Source organism: Labrus bergylta, chromosome 7, assembly GCF_963930695.1.
Source record: "Labrus bergylta chromosome 7, fLabBer1.1, whole genome shotgun sequence".
Lineage (NCBI taxonomy): Eukaryota > Metazoa > Chordata > Actinopteri > Labriformes > Labridae > Labrus > Labrus bergylta.
Genome location: NC_089201.1, coordinates 8,140,509 through 8,155,998, shown reverse-complemented (window position 1 = coordinate 8,155,998; position 15,490 = coordinate 8,140,509). Strand labels below are relative to the sequence as shown.

At 40.3% G+C, this 15,490-nt stretch overlaps 1 protein-coding gene across 9 annotated transcripts in view; it reads right to left on the bottom strand.

The window, feature by feature from the left end:
• The window catches only part of brsk2a (BR serine/threonine kinase 2a), a 171,254-nt gene that overhangs the window by 50,706 nt on the left and 105,058 nt on the right, over positions 1 to 15,490 (bottom strand). For all 9 annotated transcript variants that reach the window (XM_065956660.1, XM_065956663.1, XM_065956665.1 and 6 more), the window contains exon 3: positions 2,513 to 2,598. In XM_065956660.1, the coding sequence (XP_065812732.1) occupies positions 2,513 to 2,598 (86 nt within the window). The remainder of the gene's footprint in view (positions 1 to 2,512; positions 2,599 to 15,490) is intronic.

The following is a 15,490-nucleotide window of genomic DNA, read 5'->3' as shown; positions in this document are numbered from 1 at the left end:
TCTAATAAAGCATCATAAGGATGATATTGTAGTATTTTGTTACAAAAAGACGGAGAGGTGTGTGTAAAGCTCTTAGACATATGGGATTTGGTAGTTTGTGTATCTCAGAACTGGCTTCGTAAAGCAAGAGAAGATAGAAGAAAGACATTGAAAAAACATTTTAAGATTCTTTTGTAGAGAAAGAATCTTAAAATGAAAAACTCAATACGGTACTTGAGTTTTTCTTTTGTTTCTCAAAACATACATATATTTTCTCTGCCATCACATTTTTTTACAGCCCCTCTTCAGCTGGCACTTTGAGCGTATGTGGCTTTGCTCGCAGTGGAGACAGTCTGCTCCGGAGCTCTTAGGGGACATGGAGGAGATAAATCTGATCTAGACCTAAAGCTGCATCTGTGGGCTGGGAGCCAGCGGTGCCCTGTCCCTGCTCCGTACCGGCCTGCTCGTTTATCCTGAACTGAAACTCCCTCCATCTTCACTAGGACAAATTGAAACTCAGACAGGCAGTGAAATACTCCTTCTACATCCTCTCTCGCTCGCTCTCTCTCTCTCTCTCTCTCTCTATGCTGTGGATACAATGTGTGGATACAGGAATAAAACCCTTCAATTTGATTATCATGAAGCAATCATCTGATTACAATCAGATGATTTTGTACGTCGAACTACTCTGCCAATTAAAAATTATTGTCTAATATTCTTTTCAACTTTGAAGGAGCTCTTCCTTAGAGCTACAAAAAAATGAGGGTTTTTTTTAATTAAGAGAGAAGTAAAGTTTGCATGAAAAAGTAGGGGTGTGCAGTTTGAATTTTATAGGTTTCACAATGCAGTGAAAGTCTGATAAAGAAATTCTAACAAGTTGCATTATGGGAATTGCGAGATCCAGCACATTTAGAGCCTGACCCACGCTCTGCTGAGGATATGTGGCACAGATTTGGACTAATCCTTTTTTTAATCCTTTTCTAGCAAGTACCTACACCTAATGGAAGTGCGATACTAAATCACTGAAGTATCACCACATTTTAACTGCCATCTATAGTCTACTCTCACATTATTTTCTAACTGGTAGCTGGACAACTAAGAATAAGAGTTTAAAAGAAAATGTCTTGCATTTGTTTCTATCATTCATTTTCTTTAAGGTTCAAACTCTGTAGACATTTTGAAGATTTAACAGTTACACTCATAATAACTCCATTACAAATCTAGTGTACCCATGTGCATTATGGTCTCGAAGAATATCAGACGTTTTCTCGGCACATATTTGTCATTCTCAGTGGCATAATTCATATTAACTTCATGATGTGATCATTCATTCATTTCTAGCAAGGAAATATCCATGAATAAAATATTGGTGGGCTATGTATCAAGCTAAATCCACTTCCCCTTCACCTCTTGTGAACACACACACACACACGCACACACGCACACACGCACACACGCACACACGCACACACGCACACACGCACACACACACACACACACACACACACACACACACACACACACACACACACACACACACACACACACACACACACACACACACACACACACACACACACACACACACACACACACACACACACACACACACCATTTTGTATTAGGATCTGTGCCAGCAGCATAATAAATCTTGAAAGCTCTGGGACTGCTGGCTCAAAAGGCGCTGCATGTCTATCAATTATTGGATTTCAAGTGGAGATAACTGAGCTACAATCTAAACAACATCAACTCTAAAAATTAAACCACAGGTTTTAGGCACAGAGTTTGCTTGAGTCAGTGGAGACACAAGCGTAAAAGCAATTTGTCTTCTGTGAGGCTACTAGTGACCAACTGTCAAACATGATGAAGCAATGGGCACCAAATGTGATTTTAATAATCCAATTATAGGATGAATCACAATATTCTGTTCTTTCTTTCATCTTAACGGATGTCATGTACAGTACTGCGTGTCCGATCCTATTTGGCCTGTTAGCTCAAGATGAGAACTAATTGAATCTAGTTGACAAACAGTCCTCTGTGGATCAAGAGGGAGACCATAAACTGCTGATGGGCTTGTCACTCACCACAGTTAAAGTTATCTAATAGATTTATGTGTGTGCCTACACGTGTCTATGTGTGTACAAAGCCTCTGCAGCAGGCTAATACTGCTGCCACTCTCCATGGCTAATGTTTCTTAATGCATTGGTGTTGGCTCTCTGATAAGCGTGTCATGGTGTTTACATTACGGAGACTTCCTCTCCCTATTAGCAGTCCCCTGGCGTGCACGACCAAATTAAACGCTTCATGCCAATACAAATGGAGCATCCGCCTCCTAAGGCTATCACTGTTAGCCTCCTATCATAATACACCAATCAAAACTACTCTGTAGGTCAGTATGATGATCTAAATACTGCCCTGGCGCCAAACAGTTGGAAACACTTGTGAGTTATTTAGCAAGCTTACAGTTATTTAGTGTGTGCTATATCTGTTTCTCTCAACCAAAGCTGGGCCACAATCCACATGTGATACTTACAAGTATTTTTTATTTTCGTAGACATCGTGTAGCTTTAAAACATGCGGGTGTTCTATGAGCTTCAAGATAGCTATTTCTCGCTCCACCTGTGAAAAAGAGGGACAGGCAGAGAAAGAGAGAGGGAGAAAAAGGGAGACAAAAAGAGATGTTATTATATCATCAACACAGTTATGTTCCTAAAAGCACTCTAGGACAAATTGTCCTGATGTGCCCTCTTCAACTGGAACTTTCCTCTCACTGCAGTCAATCCTGAAGGACCAGGGAGACAAAAAAAATACCTGTGATAAGTTCTTCCCAATCACTTCTTTTTTTTTTTTCTTGATGTTACCTGTGAAGGTCATTGCTGGAGAGACAACTCTGAGAGGAAGCAATATGTAATAACAATGCACACCACCTGCACAAGGGCTTAAGAGGAATACGGAAACCAAGGAGAGGAGCTGACTGGCACTTTCTCCTGGCAGAGAGGACAGAGATAAGCTTTGACCACACTCTGCTTGGCATCCAGGCCAGTGAGCGCTGCTATCTCGGGTAGAAAATATTGTTTGCTTCAAAAAAGGAAGAAAAAAAAAAAACGAAGGAGAACAGGTTGTGTTTGTCTTATCTTACAAAAAAAATGTGTCTTCTGCTCTGTCACAAAACAAGCCTCACGGTATACTTTGCAAGCGCATTTCATAATCCTGTGGTTTTTGCCTAAGGTGAACATAAATCAGCTTGGCAAGACAAGACACATGAAGGGAAAAAACGCCGTCAGAGTGAGACATCCCACATTTGAGCATTTCTGTCCACTAGGAGTACAGCCTTTGGGTGAATTGGGGTCAGCATGTCCACTCAGGTACATCAAAGTCTCCCAGAGGAGGGTTTTTTTTTCCTAGATGGTGACTGCTCACATAAAACTATTTCTAGCAGAAGAGGAGGCTGAATCCACACAAGTTTCAAAGTTCTTTTTTTCTTTATTGCTTATGGAGCGACTGAGAGACATGTCAAATGTGAGACCGGTGAGAGCTGAAATTCACCAAAATCGAGCAGATCAGTTTGGATTTGTGTCAGCGTCTCCGGAGGTTGTAGTCAGCATGTATAGTTGCGACTGAAAATCAGCATGGAGCCCGTTCTGACAGAACCCGCTGCTAATCTTCAGCCCCCTGTGCTCCACTCCTGCACCGCTCTCACTTATCTGCTCATCCTTCTCCTCCACCTTTTTTGTTCATCCTCTCCTCCACCACTCAGTGCCTAGCTTTGAATGACAATGATGGCGATGAAAGGACAGTGTGAGATAAAGGCTCCTCTGCCTCATCTCAATCTCATCAAAGTCAGTTTCACTTTGTCACTCGCCTGTGACAGCCTTCATGCTGCTTTAGTGTCACAATCATCGTGACTTAGCTTTATGAACACTCGTGTGGAATAAAGTCAGAGCTCTGATCCGTCGGTTAACTATGTTTTTGTTAAACTCCCATAAAGATGTTTGCTTGACTGCATGTGTATAAAATCAGGTTCCTCCCCCTTAATTGTGCTCTAACATTGTTTTTCTACTATTCTATTAACGATAACTGTCAGCTGAGGTATGCATTGTACCCTATCTATAATTATTTTCTGCCAAAACAGTAGCGTTCCTGTCTTCACTCCTTATCAAAGTAACATGTTGCAATGTGGATGGTAAAAACCTGCTGAATAAGCTTACTTTTAGCTTCTGAAGTGGAAAATCTAATGCAGGGCAACTGCTCCTGAAGCTTCAGCCAGGAAAAAAGTCATGAGAGAATATAAAGCAAGGCACACAGCTTGTCTTAAAAGGGTAGAGTGGTAAATAGCATTAGCATGGAGTATCAGTGGGAGTAATGGCTAGGCTAATCAGGTCTAATCCAGAGACTAATGAGCGCTATCAGCACTGTTACACCCTGCCACTGTCTCACCTGAGGCTAAGGTGCGTTGTTAAGAATGAGCCCATGGAGGCTAGCTAGCTAGCTGGCAGCAGGGCTCCCCGCAGAGAGACTAATGCTGCCCAGGACTCAGCGAGAGATGAGCTGTCGAAATGCTACAGAGCCAGCAGCTGGCTTCTTAAGCTTCCTCTAAGCGTCTCCTTTCAGTTAATTGAAATAAGAGAAATGAGGCTTAATGTGAAGTCTTAACTGTACAACTGACTGCTTATTGCAAGATTAGCAGTTGATTTACACACTAATGTAAGTATATGAAGGAACTCTTGCTCTTTCTAGCATTAAACAGTGTTACAGTTTCATTTAATAGCCCACGATTATCATTTGCACAGCACTGGCATCCACCTTTCTAAATATCTTCTGTTGGTGAATTATTACAACTACTACTATATTTTAAAGGCCGACACACTGACAACAACTGCTCTATCACTCCATGACACACACATCCAACAATTCATGCTAGCGCCAATGCCAGGTGGTCGTCGTCTTCCTGGACCTGCCTCTTGTACATGGCTTCACACTCTCTCATTAAGTTTCACATCTAGGAGTATAGACAGTTCTCTCAAAGACTCCTTGGCACTTCATTAAACCTTTATTAACAGGCGCTTGGACGCCATTCACCCAAAACCACACATATACAGATACACATACAGACAGGTGGACAGGTGGTCAGATGAACACACACCTTCACTTTTTGTGGTCATAGGGAAACTGTCTGTTCAACAGCTCAGTATGGAGCCAATTGTCTTGGTTTTTATAAAACCTAAAACAGTTACATAAGAAAAAAAAGAGCCAGAGGTTGAACACGAGTACAAGACTGACACTAATCCAAATTGGCTATTTGACAGGAGCAGATAATTTGTCTTGTGAAGTAGCTACAGTAGTTATCTTGCAGAGTGGACATCATTAGCGGACGTTGTCAGAACCGGAGCCTAAGTGCGGACGAGGAGATTGGCAAGGCTTTGCCCTTTTCCTGACAAAATAAATATATATACATATATATAAATATACATATATATATATATATATATATATATATATATATACCTGTTCAGTGAAAACGGCTGCAAAGAAAATAAAATAACAGAAAACATAAAGCTGTGAGATGAATATTAAGGTTATAGCCCTAACCCTATTACAAGGTTCCACAAAACTGTATATTAATCTTTCATATTCAAAGCTGAAGCACAGTTTTCCTCACCCTGAAATGTAAATTTGATGATGTGTATTTGAAAGTATGTCAAAGGTGATTGATAACCTGTAATTATTGTGTAATTTGAAGGTGCAGATGGCAATTTGTTGTAGAGGAGTGAAACAAGACGATGTGAAATGACTGGAGCTCAGGCGAATGATGCAGAGTTGTCACTGTTGCTCAGACGTGTCATGAGAGCCAGTTTAGCATATAACTCCATCAGCTTGCTATTGATTCTATAAATTACAGGCCTGGATCCGAATGGCTGAATGGACGAGCAAACAAGTGACTGGTGACATCAATAGTTCCATCACCATGGCTAAGAGTCCAGTAATAGAGGACAGAGGATCAGAGACAGAGACAGGCAACAACAAAGACGCACAGAGATTAGATTCATGTCACACATGTCACGAAGAAACCAGCCCCAAAATCCCACAGGGGAAAATATTGGATCACAGGCCCTGTCATCTCTCACTCTCCACTTATTGCATCTCCCCTATCTTTTTTTCTTGCCTTTCTCTTTTTTCCCCTTCTCATGCACAAGGAAAACACAGACATTTCTGTCACCTCCCCCAGGCGAGCGGGTGAATGGTCCCTTGATACTCAGATCTAAGGATCAAAGTCAACAGGGCAGCCATGTGTGTCAGATATATATAAAAAAATAAAAATAAAAAAAAAAGAAATGGGGGTGATGGAAGAGCCGGATGCTGAATGGATAAAAAAAACTAGAGGGGAGGGATGGGTTAACGAGAGAGGGATGAAGAATAAGCCATGTAATTCTCTATAATGGAGAAGACTAAAAGAGAAATGTAGAGGAGCCAGACAGAAAGAGAGCACAGTGACAGTGCCAGCTCGCCCCCCCCCCCGAGTGTTGCAGTCTCTTTTGTTGCTAATTAACACTACACGCGGAAAGGATAACCTTTTAAGCAGTGGCGTGCACCAAGCAGCCCACGGAGAGGGAAATGATAACAGCTAGGGTGAAGAGACAGTAATGTGAGGAGCTAAAAGCATGTGCCAATCAGGGAAATAAGAGACAACTCCACCTCCGTGGCTTTGCTTTAGCTCAAAGATAATACATCCAAGAGCAGTTAATAACAGTGATTATAATATCGCTAGGTCTTTCAAAGCTTCTGATTCAACATTTGAATGTGTAAATTGATCAAATGTTTGTTTAAGTGGCTCATTGTATTTATGGGTGGTGAATTACTGTATAACTCATTTTCACTGTCTTTTGAATGTGCACTTCTATGTACTATACATTTTTATATTTTTCCACCTACTTTTGGAATGTCAACTTTCAAAACTATAAAGTTGTCAAACTTAAGAAACCCTTTGTACAATTTTGAAAAAGGCCCCTCTTTTTTCCAGAGCACAACTGAACTTAATTTGACAATATGATTAAGCCCATTTTTTAACTTCTATTATTCATGCTACTTTCATTTGTTTGATTTGGTCTTAAGCAAACTAAAACTCTTTTTAAATTTGCAGGGAGAAGGGTGTAGGAGGAACATAGTGTACATTAGATGACATATGGGTGACGGAGTAGTCAGGTATCTGATGGTGTGACACCCAGAGAGAGAGGGGGAGGTGGGTCCAACTGTCAGTGAGCAGAATGGGAGGAGACAGCACAGCTTGGCTTCTGGCTCATCGTCTATTCATACATGTGACATGTGGACACTTTAACACATGATGCACACACACTGTACACACATGCGACTGATCCCGGCAAGTCAACAGCCACCTTCATCCACCCATCCATCCATTCGTTCATCCATATGTTAGTCAGTGAGCCCATAGGGAAGAATCAGTGTTTTCTGCCAGGAGCAGAGGGCAGCTGGTGTGTATGCATGCATTGTGTGTATTGTGTATGAGCTTACACATGCATGTTAGTGGTGTTAGAGTGCAGTTTGTCCGTCTTTGCAACCATGAGGGGAAGGACATTATGTCTCAAGGTCAAAAAGACACACAAAAGGCAACTGTTTGCACCTTGCTTCCAAGAAATAGTCTGAGTGAAAAGTCTCTCCCATGGTGTGCATTTGCACTTTTCCGTTTACTTTAAGTGCAGGGCATGGCTCTACCTTCAAAATGACATTAACATGTGTTCATGGGAGGAACTGCTTATCAAAAATTGGTTAAGAAATTGACAGAGACAAGGCTCGGAACGATGGATTTAAATGTATGTGTTGTAGGAGCGTGTGTGTGTTATCTTCCCCTTCTGAGTTTTTTCCCACCGAGAGCTAAACAAAATAAAATCATATTTGTTTGATTCCATTCCAGTCAAAGTCGTTGAACTGAATAAAAAAATAATCTCCCTTTTACTTTCATCTCTCTCTGTTTATCGCTTTTCCCTTCACCCTGTGTACCTCACAAAATGCACACATGCATGTGCGCAGACGGCAACACACAAGGACACACAGTGAGCGCAGCAGGGTTTTCTGATAATCACTGTATCAGTCATCCTTTGTGAAAAAGGAGGTGGATTCCCCACACGGGGGAGTATGATCAATGCCAGAGACATGTAAATCGATGTGGACATAGTCTCTGCTAGCTTGCTAGTTCTTATCCTTTATCCATCTCACACCTTTTCAAATCGTACTCATTACCCTTCCCCTCCAAGAGCAATTCTGACACTCCTCCTCTTCTTCTACCTTCTCCTCTATCTTTCATTTATTCTCCATTTCTCTCATTCTTTCTCTCTAATCATGTCTGTGATGTGTGCCGATGCTGGCGATTTATCCATCAGGCTGCCACTTAGACCAGTGGCAGGACACAATACTTCACACTAGCAGACACAACCCTGGATAACCTTGGTCATAATGGCAGAGGTTCTCCACACCTAGAGGTCAAATGTCATAATCATGAACATCTTCAAACTTACTACATCGGTTGATGGGTAGGTTGGAGTGGGATGGGTGTGAGTGCTTGAGATAACCATCTGCAGGATGAGTGATTTATCAGTGACAGGCAGGCAGTGCAGCCCTTTTTGGCAGCCATGTTTTGATGTCGGCAGTCTGAAGTGTTTTTTTGTGAACTTGTCCATATTGTCACTCAGTCCCAAAGCGAGAGATATTTAAAAAACCAGGATTGTTAAGGTGACCTTGGACTGTGTGGAGATGTGAAATGTAGATTATTGAACTGGTTTTGACAGACAGAGAGAGAGTGTGAACAAATGTCACAATGAGATGTGAAGGTCATGAATCAGTAATTAAGGTGTTAATCTAATAAACCTACAGAAGCTTTAATTTGCAGGTGAGGTATATGGAATAATTTATTTAGCGGAACACAGGAAGATTCAATTAGATCCTCTAGGGATGCAGGAGACATTTTTATTAAATTCCATTTTCCACTTAATCTCGCACAAAGACTTTCTCTTTTTTTACACAAACTTAAATTAAAATGCCTATGAAGCAAATGTGTGTGATTTACATATTGCAGTCTTCATTCATAATGAATCAATGCAGACCACAGCATCTCTAAAGAAGATAACAAAGTTAAGAGAAAGACTGAATAAAAAATATGCTACAGTATCCACATTGTGAAAAGTTCTGTTAAATTATAAAGTAAAGGAACCTTTTCATAATCTTAGCTTGTTAAGTGGATACAGGCAGGTATGCTGGTAAGTGAACAACACTGCTGCTGCTGCTGCTGCTGCTGCTTTTTAAGTTTTCTATCAACAACTTCAACAAGGAAAGTTGAGTAATGAGCAGGTAATGAAGATGATTTAGTGCAATAATTCAGGTGGACAGCAGTGATTAGCCAACAGTAATTCACTCATTCAGCTAATTATGTCCACATATGAATACACGGCCTGTTCATTGACACATGAGCATGTCAATAGTTAGCCAGGAGGAGGCGTCAATACTGGACAGACAAAAGGTCAGCAGGTAAAACTGGTCAACTAGAAAAAACAAAGAAATGAGCTTGAAACTTTGCAAATAAGTTCAACAAAAGCTCCAATAATGTAATCAGGGAGTTCTTGTAACTTCCGTAGTTGTTAATTAGGTCTGACAATGAGTGTTACATAAAAAGCAAAGTCTTTGTGCACTGTATGAACAGAAAACCACACGTGCAAAAACATACATTCCCTGTATGTATTTAAGTGCTGTGGGGTATGTATTGTGTGTTTAAAAAAAAAAAGCAAGAGGGAGAAAATATATTCTTAAGAGTGTGTTAGCAGAGTCATTAGCAAAAAAAAAAAAAAAACACCACAGAGATGATCGTGCTTTAGATGTTCAACACAATGACTGCAAAATCCCAAACATGCACCAGGATCTGTCCCCATCACAGTAACATGAGCATATCAGCCTGTTTATTTGCATCATATAAAAGAGGTGAATTTATGCTTGATAACAAACTAATGTAGCGAGTGAAGGTCGAGCCTTGAGAGAGCTGATTAACGGCACTGCTACATTTTTTTTTAAATAAACAGGGGTTGCACAAATGCAAATCTAATTTTGCAGCATGACTGTCCTTGTTTGAGGAAGAATATTGGGGGTTTTGGTATTCATCTCCCTTGTAGGTGTGATATAATCTTTAACTCTAAAATAATTACATCTTACAGAAAATCTCTTCTTCTTTTATTTAATAGAAACTTCAGTTCAATGAAATACCCAGACATGTGTCACAGTACTTTTTCATTTGACAGTTAAAACATAATGTGAGATGCCTTTGCACTAGTTTGATTTAGTATAAGTTACATTTAAATCACGATGTGATCACTGTTTTGTTTATTTTGTGCGCTTGTTTTATATACCCTTGTTGAGGACAGACTACTTTCTTCTTCAACACAGTTTGTGTGTGTGTGTGTGTGTGTGTGTGTCTTTAAGTTTGTTAAGTAGCATTGTTGGCAGTGCTCTTTGTGACATGCTAGTCTACAAGCTGTGATTCACCCCTGAACCCTGCCTGCTTGATGTGAGACTGTTTCAGACCAGATCCTGCAGCGAGAAGACACAAAGACACACAGAACCTTGAGGGGGGAATTCAGTGTATATGTATGAGTTTGTGTGTAAGCAGGAGTGTACACCACAATGTCTTTGTCGACTCTAAGCAACTAGACAGTGGTCATGGAACTGTCAATCATGCTGTCATTTATGGTAAGTGTGACTTCAACACAGATGCACCCAAACTAGTGCACAGCCATATATACAGTCAGCAGAGGCAGTTACAGTGATGGCATGGAGGATGAAGAGACATATCACAGCAGCATTGCTGTTGCCAGTGGGATGACAGTTGTCACAGACTGTGACATGCTTCATTGTCCATCAGTTACACCTCTGCAAAGCTCTACTACAAATCCACATACAACTTGTGCAAACACACACATCTACTTGTTTTCAGATTCCTCGACCATTCAGCAACAGAATTTTTTTTTCTTTCGCTACTTCATGTGCATTTATCGGTGTTAATGGAGACAATAGCAAAGTGCTGCAGGCTCATATATCACATAAAGAGAGGGAACCTGACAATAAACTGCAGAAAAATATCACTCACAAACACACAATAATAGGCACCATGCTTTTGTCTTTGAACTGAAGCAGTGTGCTACAAAAACAGATGACAACGACACATGACAAAGTAAAAAAGGGAGTAGACTTGTCCTCTCGAGAGAAAATGATGAACCTGTTCAATTATCGGTCCCTACTCAAACAAGACAGATAAAAGACGATCACAATACCCATAGGCTGGGAAGAAACACTCACAAAATACACTCCAGTGGGCCCACAGGTAGTAAAAGGAGGTAAGAAATCCCAGCGCAAAACAAAGAAATAGACAAAGGCGTAAAAAATAAACACAACTTAAAGGGAAGTTTGATCTCCCCATGAAACCACCACTCAAAACTCAAGGTTCGATGAATTGGATAAGATGTGCCCTGCACTCACAAAGGAAAAGCAGCGCCAAAGCGAATCCAAATGAAAAAAGAAAATGAAACGGTCTCATCTATCTGACAACACAGCTGCCTCACGCCTTTGAAGAGAAGAAACAAAAGCCATCGGTTTAGACTTCTGTCTGTCTCCTGTCGAGCTCAATGGGGGAGCCAGCTACATCTTGTGCGCCGCTATCATCCATTTCATTATTTCATCTGTTCTCAATCTCTGTTTTATCTCGATAAGACATGAGAGGTGAAATCAGTCAAACACTACGATGAGCTCTGTCACAGCAGGACTAATGCTTTCACACGTCTCTCTGCAGGATGTGTTGGATCCCAACGTACCGGGCAGAACTGTGTACAAGTCAGCGCTTGGAGTCTTCGGTCAATGTGAATTCAGCATGAAACATAATGTGACACAGGTAGGGTTGAACGCTAACATTTCTTCATAAATCCCCAAACATTGTGCATGGTATGTAAAATGTGTTCCTCACTTCTGTTACAGCAGAGCTTCATCCACACTCTATACAAACTAAGAAAAAAGTGAAAACACATTGATTTAAGAGAGGTGGCGGGAGACCAAATAAGGATGCCGACTGTTGACTGACCTTCATTGACTGATAACAGACAGAGGGCTTTGTAAGGCCCTACTGGCTCAGAATAATTCATATTTATATAAATGTTTCTCAACAAAGCCATGGCAGGGAGAAACAGCTGATAACAGAAGGGTTACATCTTGGTTATTAATTTTTTTTCAGGGAGAAATAATGGGTCAAGACATGCACTTTCTAAACTTTCTGATGGTTGTGTCCTGTAAGATATCTATAACCTTCTTTCAAGATGTCTAATATTTGTATGCACTAAAACAAAATACAAATTTTCAACATTTTATTGCTAAAAATGTAATTAACCCACCTTTATAAATCTCTGATAGACTCAGCAAATAGAGAAACAGAGTTTGTAATTCCACAGTTTTTCACTGCAGTCGGCCTGCTACGATCAAACTGTGTCCTAAGCCCTGGCTTCTGGCTCAGCACCATATAAAGCTGATGGATCAACGTGCAGGGGCACAACATATGAAACCCATTTATTTCCAGCAGTGTCTGTTTTGTCTCTGCGGCAGCACCAACACATGCACGCAAGGACACGCACACAAACACATATGCACACAACATAAAGCTAAAGAGGGCTGTGTGTACGTGGGACATTTCTATATCAAACCCACTCGCGGCACAACAGAGACGGGAGAGAATGGCCAATCTATAATCATTAGGAGGGGAAGAGTAGAGATGGCGGAGAAAGAAAGCTACAGTGCTGTCAGCGAGGTGTCGGGATAACAAGATTAGACCTCGTGTGATTCATCTGTGGCCATGGCATCCTGCTCCTCATCCACCCACTATACCATCTCTGTCTGCTTTTGTACCCATCCTTTATTTCGGTCATGTCTCTGTACTATTTAGTCCTAAATTCTTATTTTAGAAGCTTTGCATTTAAAAAAAAACTTTGTTGCAATTGTGATGTACAGATATCACCGACTACTTCCTTTAACTTAAGGCTTTAAGTCCATACAAGGGGCGTAGGTACTTAGTTTCCATACCAACACACATTTCATCAGTACTCGACTTTTAAGTGAATGATAAAAAAGTATTCATAAATAGATCCAAACTAAAACATCTTCCTCTTGAAAGAAATATCACTATTTCACCGATACATCTAGTAAGTCTGACAAAACTGCTGTGTTGCCATCTTTTGCTATGTGCATTATTAATGTTATAACAAAGCAATACAGATACTGTGAAGCATCTTCTCCTCCAACCACCATGTCATTAAACACCACTTACATACCATCTTTCTGTTCTATACTATTGATGCGCTTTGAATTTTCATTGACAGTCATTTTTAAACATCAATTTAATTTTTTGTAGTCTACATATTTATTGTAAATGTTAGGGCTGTGGATTTGAAACAATCTGGGAATATGATACCAAAAAATACAATAGGATATGATAAAATATGATCATACAATACAAAGCGATACACTACGATTCCATAAGATGCCTTACAGCACCATATGATACGTTACTGTACATCATGATATGACACAGTATCAGACTTTTTTTGTCAGTACAGTACAATAAGATTCAACAAAATAAGATACAATACAATATGATACATTAAAGACATTTGGGTCATGATAAACAATATTGCAAAATATTGCATAATTGTAAGCTAAGCAATACACAGCATCTGGTGCTTGTGTCATAGGAAAGTGTTTACTCGATGGATATTTGATTCTTTCTTTACGTCTCAGTTGACTTTGTCACATTGTTGTCAACAGCAACAGCAACAGATAGATGACAACACTCCTATCGTTCAATCAGGAGGTTAAAACAACATAATTAATGAACCATTATCATAGATATTTGAATGTAATAACCAACACAGTATCACATAGCAGAATATTGCCATATGACAGTGTATTCATCTCTTTTACAACCTGAGGAAATATGTGTCAAGTCTGACATAAATGCACCATCTGAGTTAAAAACAATAGCCGCTAAAGTGTAGACAGTCAAATTAAGTTCCTAAAGTTCATACTGTTTTGTCTACATATTTCAGGCCATCTGCAGTAATGCAGCTGTCTATCCTGGCTGCAGCAATGCTTTGTTGTTCTCAGCCTTTACATGCCGTGTCCTTACCATAGCGCTTCAATTACTTGCTTCAGGGGGCAATTATACTGCAGGCCTCTCTATTTCCAAACTCAATGTCGCACTTTCGCTTTCACACACATTCTGCAATGTAAAGGCTGACATCAAGGACAGAGCAAGATAACCACAAGTAACCTTGCAAAAGCTAAAAAAAAACCAAAAAAAACAGCATAGCCATGAAGAAATATCTACTTCACAAGGCAGCAAATTCCAAAGAGTTTTAACTGCATGTTCACCATCCTTTCTAACCCTCCAAACACACTTTCCTCCCCTCTATCTGCTAGCATCCTGCACTTCCTCCCTCCCTCTCCCTCTATTCCTCTCTTTTTGGGCTCGGGGACAGTGGAGTGACTTTGAAGTTGTGATGCTTCAGGAGGAGAGCGAGTCACTCTAACTAATTAGTCAGCCTTACAGCATAAGCCACCACCGCAGCTCCCCGGCTCAGAGGAGGAAACAGAGCAGGCATCTTACAGCAACCACCAACTGCTGCGTGCTAAAGATACCCTCCTCCCTTTGCTAGTTGTTAGCGCTAGCAGCTAGCAACAATTTCACTCACCCTGAGACTAAACTGTGGATTAGTGGAGTTGCTCCACTCAGCATAATGATCAGTAATACACTGTGAAAAGTAGTACAGTGAGTCCTCTGCTCTCGGGGAAAGCTTGTCAGACCAAATGTTGACTGCAGTGTTGAGATTCCACACTAAGTCTTTTTTTTTTTATACCATGTCAGCATCATCAATATGACTACAACTTTGAGAATATGTGCTTGGTAGCATTGCAATGACTGACTCAAAGTGTTTCAGAGCTCAGGGGAAGTGTACTAAAGGCTTTAGGCAGAGGGAGTAACGGATGCTATAATAATCTGATAAAAGTAACACAAGTGCAGGGGAAAGACAGTAGTAAGTAACTGAATGAACATAAGGTAGGTACATAGGCACTTTTGCTATTTTACAAGTAACGTGTAACCCTTTTAGGCAAATTTGCATTGAAGAAAAAGTTTCAAAATAGTGTACTTCTAGTCAGTTTTACTAAAATGTCTTCCTTGTTTAGACTTTTAGAAATGAGCTTCTTCGTGTTATACAAAGATAAAACATTCATATTTACAATATTCATATGAGCATTGCTGAGAAAATGTGTTGTTTTGGCAATGGTACCATAAACCTGGCATTATACTCACAAAAGTATTTTAGATGTACACCCAGCTCTGCTTTTCAGTTTTACATAATCCTCTGTGTTTTGACCCCATTTTATTTCTCATAATTCTCATGACAGCAGCATTTATACTGCA